The sequence below is a fragment of the Megalobrama amblycephala genome, linkage group LG15 (genome assembly GCF_018812025.1).
Source record: "Megalobrama amblycephala isolate DHTTF-2021 linkage group LG15, ASM1881202v1, whole genome shotgun sequence".
Classification (NCBI taxonomy): Eukaryota; Metazoa; Chordata; class Actinopteri; order Cypriniformes; family Xenocyprididae; genus Megalobrama; species Megalobrama amblycephala.
Window position 1 is genome coordinate 21966191 of NC_063058.1, and position 11446 is coordinate 21977636.

Below are 11446 nucleotides of genomic sequence, written 5' to 3' on the forward strand. Positions count from 1 at the left end.
TTTCTCTTTACAATCTGGTATAGTTTAGAATGCAATACTAGTACAATATTAGTGCAATACAGCACACTGTATATACTGTATACTTCCTACTGTTTTATTATTTAAGAATAATAGAATGTGCAATAGCACATTTAACTATACATATATACAGTACCATTCAAAAGTTTGAGGTCAGTATGATTTTTTTAAAGAAATGTTTACTTTTATTCAGCATTTTTTAATGTTACAAAAGTTTTCTATTTCAAATACTGTTCTTTTGAACTTTCTATTTATCAGAGAATACTGGAAAAAAAAAAGATCAGTTTATCTGTTTTTAATATGAAATTAAATGTTTCTTGAGCAGCAAATCAGCATATTAGAATGATTTCTGAGGGATCATGTGACACTGAAGACTGGAGTAATGATGCTGAAAATTCAGCTTTGGATCACAGGAATAAATGACATTTTAAATTATATTTAATAATTGTAATAATATTTTACAATAATAGTGTTTTTACTGTATTTTGATCAAATAAATGCAAGCTTGGTGAGCATATGACAATGTCAAAAACACTAAAAAAATAATACTGACCCTAAACCTTTGAACAGTAGTGTAAATAATTGGTTTATTTGCTATATTTTTGCATTTCTAATCCAATTTTACCACTTTTGTGTAAAAGTATCTTAAGTACAGTAAAGTAAAAATGCTGGCAGTCAAATTGAGAAGGAAATCACAGCAAATATTGTGATATATATATAGTAAAAGAAAAGCAATGGCAAAGCCTCATAATAAAAACAAACATGGTATTATCATGGTAACGTTGTCTTTGTATTTTTATGCACGTCATTTATTGTTTATTTTTGTTTGTCCATCTTTCCTGACCCTCATGCCACCCTACTTCCCTCCCCCCCTCAGGATGTGTGTTGGTGAGTGTGTGTTCTGATGGAGTGGCTCTTGGCAGCATGTTCTTTATGACTCTGGCCATGACGACTAGACGGTGAAAAAGAGAGTGAAATTAATCTCTACAGCCTGTTTTACCCCTCTGTCTTACCCAAATAACACCACCTCATCTTTCAGGTTCTTGAATGTCCAACAGCACCTCATTTATCCCCATAGTATTCTTATTCTTCAGCACCCATCATAAATACCAGCTGCACACATGCAAGCATTCAAAAATATCTTGTTAATAATCTTGAAAGTGGTATAAGCTGTTATATTTCAAATATCACACATAAAAATGTTCCTATATTAACAGATTGATGAATTGAGAAATAAAACTTTGTTTCTTTGACAGCCCAACAGCTGAAATGAACACATGCTACATGTGTTAGCCATTCAGAAACCAGTTTTCAGAGAATATATTTGTAATTAGGCTTATTTTGATACCCCATTGGCAACTTGTCATTGATTGTTTTAAGCTTTAACCTTGCAAGATTGTTAGATTTATGCTTAAAACAAGAAAAAAACTGTAATCTAATTCATGCGATTTAGTGGCTAAGTCTGGTGGAAGTTAGCAAAATGGCTAACAGTGTTTAGCTGTTCTGTGTACAGAAAACCATGCACTTTTTCAGGTTTTAAAAATGCTACAAACTAGTCAGTGAGCTTTTGGGAAAGCAGTAAAACTGTATTTCTTGTGTTTGAAGGTGAGGTACTGACTGGGAACACCTGATCAGTACATTAGTGTTGGCAGTCCCTTGTGTCCCCTCCTCCAACTCCTGCTTGTCTGTCACTTAGAAATTTCCTTTGCATTTCAAATACAGCTTTTACTATGTGATCTGACTGTACAGATGAAGACCAAGTACAACTCTAAGCTGTCAAAATTGTGTTTTAATGCTCTGGGTGCAGATCATAAAAAGACCATTAAAAAAAAACAGACTAAAAGTATATAAAATCTGTCACTGCATTTACAGCAAGTATATTTTATTCATGGTTCCCACTATTGTGAATTTATGCACATATTAATAGTGCTGGAGTGCTCTAAACTTAGACTGAAGAAACATTTATGTTTAATGCTCAGTTAGGGCTGGATACTAAGGTATACCCAATCATGCATTTATTTACTATTTCATTCTATTATTTATATACATAAACGTATATACTTGTAAAATTGTTCTTTCCACCTGGTTGCTCTTACAAAAAGAGTAGGATACGTGTTTTCCTTTGTGGTTTTCATTTGCCTCATGTTGCAAAATGTCCACAGAGATCTGTTTGCTGACTCGAGGCAGAAGAACAGCCAGCGTCAGAGCGGACACATACTGTCGTCTGTACTCGCTCTCTGTGGACCACTTCAACGAGGTGTTGGAGGAGTACCCCATGATGCGACGCGCCTTTGAGACTGTAGCCCTCGATCGCCTTGACCGCATAGGTGAGAGCTGTCAGTTCAACAGGCCTATGTTTTTCACAGCTGCTCTGAGATGTCCTTGAAGAGTGGAGAGTTTAATAAGTGGTCACAACTTGTCCCTTGCTTTTATTGTAATTTTTGCAGTTTGCAACCGTTTTTATTTGCATAATGTCATGTATTATAATCTGAAACAGGATATTCAATAATAAGAGAAAATGTGTTTTTGTTAAACCAAAGTAGCTGTTTGGCTATTGGTTAACATTTAGCGAAAAACCTGGCTTAAATCAGGGATGTCTAAACCTGCTCCTATAGGGCCACTTTCCTGCAAAGTTTAGCTCCAACACGCCTAGAAGTTCCTAATGATTTTGATTTCAAGTTGATTGGCCATGTAGGGTTATAATTTTAATCATTTAAATAATATTTTTAATATTGGATATTGGATAATATTGGATTTACTGTTAGATGTCTCATTTGCACGTACAGTATTAGCTCTGGAATTGCCCGTTGAAGTATCCAAGTACAGGGTGGAGCAATCAAAGGAACCATTCCATATTAATTGCATTAAATGTTCATGTTCATTTTCCCAGCCCTACATTTTTTACTTTAACGCTTAAGTCAAACTACATTACTGAGTTTATCATCTATGCTTTTCTGTCTTCCTTTTTGTCCTCATAGGAAAGAGGAACTCTGTACTTCAGCATAAGGTCCAACGAGATCTTAATTCCGGAGTTCTGAACTACCAAGAAAACGAGATCATCCAGCAGATTGTGCAGCACGACAGGGATATGGCCCATTGTGCCCACCTCATGCAGACACCTCCCCCAGCTCCTCACCCAGCGCCGACTCCATCTTCCCACACCCCCGTCATCTGGGCACCTCTTATTCAGGCCCCACTACAAGCTGCCGCAGCCACAACTTCAGTAGCCATTGCCCTGACTCGGCACCCCCATTTGCCCCATACCCTCTTCCGACCCCCTGTCCCGCTTCTTGGCTCACTGAAAGACCAGCCAGGGTATGTAAAAAGGTTCCCAACTGCACTTTCGGGCGCTGCTGCATTTGGTGGCTCCTCATCAACCAGCTCACAGTTAAGCTCTTGTATAGAGACCCCAATTCTAGACACACTCAGGGCCGAGAGATCATCTACCTCCACACCTCCGCCACCATCCTCCAGCTCTCTGCCATCCACTATCACAACCACTGTCACCACCACCACCTCCAGCATCACAGAGTCTTCCTTCTACCCCTGTAGACCCCCTGTCTCCCATGGCTCCAAAGACTTCAGTGTTGCCCAGCTTCATTCTCAACCACAACTTCCTCAGGCCTCTTTCCCTGGCATTGCTGCATCACTTCGTGGTTTCTTCCAACAAGGAGCAGTCAGAGGAGAGGCTGTCCAGCTTTCAGTTCCCCCTACATCCACCCTTACTCCTTTGATAGCGCACTCCGTAAGTCCCATCCTGACCCAACTGCATTCAGCTCAGCCAAATCTTCAACCAACAAAACCAAGCCAAGACTTGAATAAAGTTGCAAGGACAGCCTCCCAGTCTCCTAAAACAGAGTCCCCTATCCACTCCAGGAGCGTTCTTGAACTAGTCCCGAGCCCAACAAGTCCCATACCATCCCAGCAAGTCCCATCCCAGCACACTCAAATTGGTCTACAGCCGGATGTTCTTTTCCAAGAACCATCTGCTCTTGCTTCTCTTGCACAATATGGGTCCGGAAATGTGTCCCCATGTAGCACACCTTCAGCTTGGAGTCCCACGTGCCAGAGTCCTACTGTGGAGAAGATGAGGATGTCCATGCACAGCCACCCTGCTAGTATCTCTGGATCCCAAAGCTCACTCCTATCCCCTCAGACACTCTTCCCACCACCACCTCAACCAAGACAAAGAGGTGGATCTCTAATTGACCTACCTTCACAAGACTTAACCACCATTACCATGTCTCTTCCAACCCCAGGACTACCTGAAAAGTCCAAGTTAGTTGGAAGAGGACCACAACCGCCAGACTTATCCCATCACCGAGGATCGGCTTCAGGTTACTCACCACTCCCATCGCCGCCTCCAATTATAAAACCATTTAGCTCAATACCTGGTCATGTTGTCCTATCGAGACAAACTTCCAAGTTGTCCATAACTCAAACTGGGTCCTCAGGTGGGTCACCAGCCCATGGGTCTAGTGACAGGTCCAGCCCTGGGACGCCAAGCTTGCACCCAAAACTCCCATCGAACTTGTGAGAATGGTCTGCACCCTCCTACAATGAGTGAGCAACGTTTTTTTTTTAATATGTCAAAGACACTAACATTTCTCACCAGAGAAGGAGGGTGTATGTTCATCTACTTGGATTTTTATTGGTCCAATGACTTCACTATTTGTTATGCCAAAAGAAGGAATGGACTACAAACTGACAGAAGAATGAAGGTGGGACTTAAATTTGTCTTCCAAGTTCTGTCAGTAATTTTTGCAATATTATTGTCTGATGATAAGACTGTATAGGGATATGCAAATTATGACTTCCAAAAAAAAAACAAAGAAAAAAACAAAAAAGTTACTTCAAAGTAATAATTCTAAAAGACATATGTATGTTTGTGATTGTGTGTACGTGTGAGCGAGCGATTGCTATTGTAATGTTATAATAGTGTGCTCTTTTTAAAGAAGGGAATTATGCTGGGTCAGGGAAGCAAAGCTACATTTGTCGCACTTCATCAGTCGGGCATCATCTGTCACTGTGAAAGAACACGTCGTACAGGTCTCTCCGGGCAGGTGGCACTGGCACAGATATACACAAACACAGAGGTGCACACAAACATTTTCACATGCACAAACAAACCTAGCCCTCAACATCCCAATTATCTAGACCTAGTATGATCTTCCCGCTTGACCTTGACCCCATACCTCCTTGCTGACAAAGAGGTACTGCTCAGTATCTATGGCCTTTCCTTTTTGTAACAATACTGCCTTAGTGTCTGGACACCAGGGAATGACACCCTCACTTCCACAACAGAACCGAGAACATTAAGAATGTTTTGCAATCATTTTGTATGTGCTTTGTATGTGAATTTGTGCAGTACTTAAGCAATAAAACTGTATGCTTGGTTTTTGTACATGCACGGAGGTTGAACTGTAAACTGCAGCTTTCTTCCTGTCTAAGAAAACATACTGGATGATTGTCAATGGCAGTGACACTACCAATATGACACAGTTATAAAAAAATAAAATAAAAAAAAGAGCCCACTGCAGTTACCAAAGCTTATGAGTTAAGACTAATAATTACAAAGTCATGTTTGAATTTGGTTTCTATGTTTTAATTTCCATTTTGCATCTGTTCAATAATGCACATTTTGTAAAATGCAGTTAGCCTATACGCCACAATTTGCATGAGGTTGCTTTCTGGTTGTGCAATACATGTTTTGGTTAGTATGTATTATATTTCATATTCGTGAAATTAATAATTTTTGACCATTTAAGATGAATTGCAGCAGAGGTACAGCAGACAACTCTGCTAACACAATAGTTAGCCTAGCACATGCTATGACATGCCATATGTGGTTGGTGGTAAAAGGAGGAATAGTATTTTTCTAAGTGTCCTTCCTTTTAAGCAAAGCTTACACAGGTTGATCATGAAAATTCCCTGCTTTGTCCCAGGTTATTATATATTGTATAATTTATATGATTTTATAATACGTCTATGTATATATCTATTTATTGTGTATGTGTTTGTTTTGTTAATCTATATATTCATAATCTATATACTGTCACCATCAGTCTACAGATACTGTCATTATGCATCACTCGGTCCTTCCACTCAATTCTGTTCCATTCTTGCAATATGCATTTGATTATCATATCATTATTTTAATTTTCAGACCCAGATTTTTCAAGTTAGCATTGTTCCCTGCATTGAAGTCGGATAAAATTGCAAGGCAAAATGCAAATGAGAGTGGTATATGTGATGTTGAATATTAATGAGTTAAATATCAAAGCATCAAAGAGCTTTTTGTCAGTATTACAGAGCACACAATGCATTACACTAATTTCTCTTTTTCAGGTCTGTGTGCGTGTATGCGTGTTTTACTGTGCATTTATGTTGTAGCATTTTATAATATTCTGTGCATTTATTGTTTATCATAACCAAAGTGAGGTATAATTAATGATTGTTATACAGTAGCATTTTTTAACCCCACCAACGTCATTACAGACAGCCTGACTTTATTAAGAGGGGGTCACGTATTGGTGGCCTATGGATTTATTTAGGATGCTCAGTCCTTTTAGTTTAAAAATTGCAATAGTCCAAAACAGTATTTATGGTCACTGTATGGCAAAATGGTTAAGCCATATGGCATATCACGATGGACAAGTTGTGTCAATATGCATCAGTCTACAGTGCACTTTCAATTCATCAAAACACAAATTCTTACATCTTAAACAACTTCCTTCTGGAATATGTCCCCTTTTGAATTCACAAACATATTAGTGCAATATTTTCGCATGGAATTTGAACAACTGCAGTCTTTCTTCTTCTTTTTTTCCCCTTTTTTTTTTGAGTTGGAAGATGACCAACTTGCCATATTTGGTCAGTGTTTCACTTTATCCTGATGTTAATTATGGTAACAATATGTAATATGACTAACATGCTTCAGAATCAAAATGTTACAGAATATAATGTTCATCATGAATACTGAATAATCATGTATGTACAAATATTCATGAGTATAGCTATATATTTCATTTGAACTGTTAATTGATAAATAACTGTAAAAAATTAAATTTTATTGTTTTTCTTTGTAAAGTCTGTTATTATGTCCTTTATTTTTCTTCCTCCCTGACCATGTAGCATCTTGAGTAAAAGTCCTCCCTATATATTTTATTATATTTGTATTAGGGCTGTTAATGATACCATATTCATTTCATTTTCAATTATATTAAATACAACAAACAATACCTACCCTTCTTTTTTAAGTAAGAGTGGCTTCCAGTTATTTTAGCTGTACAAAAACATGCTGCTTGATGTTGCAAACATATCATTTTAATATACTATACTATAGTATACTAATTACTATAGTTATCACAAACACACTGTATATTATAGGCTGTATGCAACTATTTTAAAGCTGCTGTTCATAACTTTTTTTGTATTCAAAATGTACACAAATTATATAATGAGCGAGTATATCATGAATCCATTTTCCAAACTGTGTTTTTGTCTTATCCTGAATCACTATGGTACATGTTTATATTCGGACTATTTTAGACTGGTTCGGGTCGTATCACATAAAGCTTTGGCAGTTGAGTGCATAGTGTCCAACATTTTGTACTTAATTTTTTCGGTTAATTTAAAGTGCAATTATTTCTAGGTGTGAACACTACTCGCACCATTTATACTACAAAAAGTCATAGGGGGACGCACCTCACATGGTGTCTTCCATTTGGACCCGGGAACAGTGATACGCTGAGATGAAATCAGAAGATAGTTCACTCCTATTAGTTATGAATGGGAGAAACCATAGACATCATATAGGTAGACGCCCTATTGGCCGCTAGGCGCCGAGATTTGCGGCCGCCATCTTAGACCGGTCGTACTCCTAAGCTGCGTCCCAATTCGCCTACTTATACGACGTCCTAAAAGCATTTACTGTTTTTGTAAAGAAAAAGTACATACTTTTGAGTGTGTAGCAGAAGAGTAGACAAGCTTTGGGACATACTACCGTCATAACTGCGTCTTTAACGGACGTTATGTCGCTTATTTACGCAACCTGTAACTGTTTAAACTACCCTGTCAATCATCTTGTCACAGTTAAAATCCTCCACATTGAATTACATTTATTTTCCTACCGTTTCGGAGAGATGTAGTCGCACGTTGATCTGCCAGTCATGGGTCTTTCATGCAATAACTCTCCTCATCTTTGCATAATGATGCATTTAAAAGTTAATGACCAAACGCATCGTTATAAATGTTCACAATGCTGTTGCAGATTAAATATAATGTGGATAACATTTAATAAATATATTTTCGTCAGGTTATATTGATTATTAATTATTCAAGCCCCTTTATCTTAACCGCTCTGCTTAACCGTCGGACCTCGCAAGTGTTTTCCACATAATTACTATTCAGATCAGAAGGAAGTTCGAAAGCACAAGAATGCGCTCAATGCACGAAACTTACTTTTAGCGTTAGGTAACGTTAAGTGCCTATTACCAACACAATCCAATCTGAATTTAATACATACATTGTTCGACCGGACAAAATAGTTATTTGTGTTTGTGCACGTGATATCAGGAAGCATACACACATGACGGCAAAGCGCAAATCTTGTTACTTCTGCTAGTATTACTAAAATATCGTATTTTACTGCAACTATCTGTTTCTGCTTCTTTATTATATCTATAATGTGTGATTTATATATTACCTTATATCCTACATCACATATTTTGATTTTGGACGTCTGGTCACTTGTTATATTATATATCATCTTATTATATCAGAATATTATATAACTGTTAAGTCTACTATGAATATTAAAATACATTCAACAATGTGTCCTGTATCATAGCTACATGAATTACCTTTGCAGCAAAAAAACCCGAGTCAAAATCAGTTAGGTATTCAGTGAGATATGATTAATTAAATGCGCTGACAGCTCATTGCACCTGTCAAACAAGTTACACTGAGTGGAGCTGGCGACCGATCCAAGATGGCGGCTCCACGGCTCGTCCGTGCCAATAGGCAGTAGCATTCGATAGGGCGTCTAGCTATATATGATGTCTATGGGAGAAACTGCAATGCGCAAAATGGCGGAAAACGTCCCGCCTTCTAAGTAAAAGAGCCAATCGCTGATTGACAAAGTCATTGCTTCACCTGCAAGCTGCAGTTAGAAGCTCGGTTCCCATAGAAACCTGAGACTCGCGCTTAGGACGGCTCATGCGCATTGGCTCATCTAGCCTGAAAAATAAGCTTTTTTACCTGAGCATAAGAAACAACATTTATAGGACAGTTAATGTAAGATTTTGTTTCTGTTAAATATGTTATTTAAGTGAGTTTGCCAAGCAGTTTTTGAGATTTCAGGATTCCCCCATTCAAATAGGACTTGAGCTGTGTCCCAAACGTCGCACTTATACACTATGTACTTATGTACTCATCCATGTAGTTTGTGAATTGTATGAGGTTATTTTGTCATTTAAAATCGGAGTCTGATACCCCCTCCCCCTCCAATACGTAATTAAAGCTGTGAAAGTTGAGTGCATTAAGTGTCCAACATTCACTTCGTTTTTTCCGTTATTTTAGTGCATAATCTGGGTATTTAAAGTTCTTTTTGGAATTTTCATTGTGAACGCACTACTCGCACTATTTATACCAAAGTCCCTTTAAGACAAGTCATTTCACTCGGCGGCCATCTTTGAAACGCCTCCCGGGCATCCTGGGCATCATGCAGCTCCTATCTCTTTGAATGGGGAAACATCAAATTCTCCAAAACTGTTCGCCAACCTTACGATTAGATTTCATATTTGAAATCTCCAATGAAATCTAACAACAACCGACTCATAAATTTAGTTTCTAAACGCTCGAATCATGACAAAAAAAACTGTATTTTTTCAGGCTGGATCAAGCTAATGCGCATGCGCAGACCTAAATGCGCGTCTCTTCGGAGGCGCGAGTCTGACTGTTTGATTTGAAACCGGTGTTTCTAACGGCCGCTGAGGTGACGCGATGACTTTACCAGTCGGCGATTGGCTCTTGGCTTTAGAAGGCGGGACTTATTCCGCCATATTGCGCGTTACACTTTCTCCCATTCAAAACAATACGAGTGACACGTCTTGTGTTATTCTATAGTCTTTGTTTATACTTAGAAACGTCATAGAATAGTGCATAAGTACGCGAACTGGGACACACCGTTGGTCTTGTATTCCGGAAATAACTGCTCGGAGGCGATGCAAATATGTCAAGGTTTATTGTCTAATGTAACCTAACGCTGGGCTAACTATGATTATGGCTAGCAATGTGGATTATTTTAAGAGACCATTCAAAGGATGGCACACTCATCTATCGCTGTATGTTTGTTTAACATTTAAGTTAGCTAGTGTGCTGAAAGTTGGCGACATTTCACCTATAAAACAGAAACTTGCTGATTTGTACTAGATAAAACCAACACACCATTACATATGCATCGATTATTTTACCTGATATGAAGTGTGCACTGCAAACAAGAGCATTATTTATGATCGTCTCCGTCCAGTCTGTACGCCGTATTGCTTTCAACCACAATTATCTTTTTGATTTCTGTGAAGGAATGTCTGCCGGGATCTGGTAAAACTTTAGTTTTGAACCAAAAGTCCTGTTCCTTCTATTCTGGCAGCCAAAAACACAACAAGACGACATTTTAAAGTTAAAACCTCAAACTTTTAGCGCGCCCGCTATTAGTTCTTATTTATGTTTTGCCTCCAGCTAGAGCGGTGATGTCACAGTGACGTATGCGATTAAGGGGTCTATTGTGACGCCTATATCTGAGTGAATGAAACTAGAAAAAAAAGTAAGACATTACTTGATTTTGTCAGTCAGGAATTGATTGGATGGTTGTGGTTTTTCTATTGGTCGATCTTTTGTGAGTGACAGGTTGTCCCGCCCTCATGCCAGAAAACAGGTCATCAGAGAAGAAATGACCAGTGTTGCCAAGTCCGCGGTTTTCCCGCGAAATTGGGCTACTTTTTCATGTCCGCATGTTGAATCGACCCAAAATAACATGATATTTAGTCCCTGGAATGCAAAATTCACCGGGGTAGCCCCACCAAAACCACGAATTTTACCCTCTGGAACGTGTGGGACCCCCCTGAAATGCCATTGGGCTAATTTTGAGGCGCAATTTGTGGGGTTTTGTTGTGAAAACCTGGCAACCCTAAAAAACGACCCTGCAAGAAAGATGGAAAGATTCGAGGGCACGTAAATAAAAAAAAAAAAAAAAAAAAATATATATATATATATATATATATATATATATATATATATATATATATATATATATATGTTTTAAGGATAAATCATTTATAATAAATAGCCTAATGGAATATTCCATAAAAAAATAAGAATTGTCCATGACTTTAACAATGAATCATAAGTCTTGCACAGAGGAAGCTAT

General features: G+C 38.2%; 1 protein-coding gene across 1 annotated transcript in view; it reads left to right on the forward strand.

The window, feature by feature from the left end:
- hcn4l (hyperpolarization activated cyclic nucleotide-gated potassium channel 4l) overlaps positions 1–7737 on the forward strand; it is a 32002-nt gene extending 24265 nt beyond the window's left edge. The window contains exons 7-8 of the mRNA XM_048158923.1: positions 2181–2345; positions 2997–7737. Of these exons, the coding sequence (XP_048014880.1) occupies positions 2181–2345; positions 2997–4555 (1724 nt within the window). The 3' untranslated portion in view covers positions 4556–7737. The remainder of the gene's footprint in view (positions 1–2180; positions 2346–2996) is intronic.
- Positions 7738–11446: the final 3709 nt, after the last annotated feature.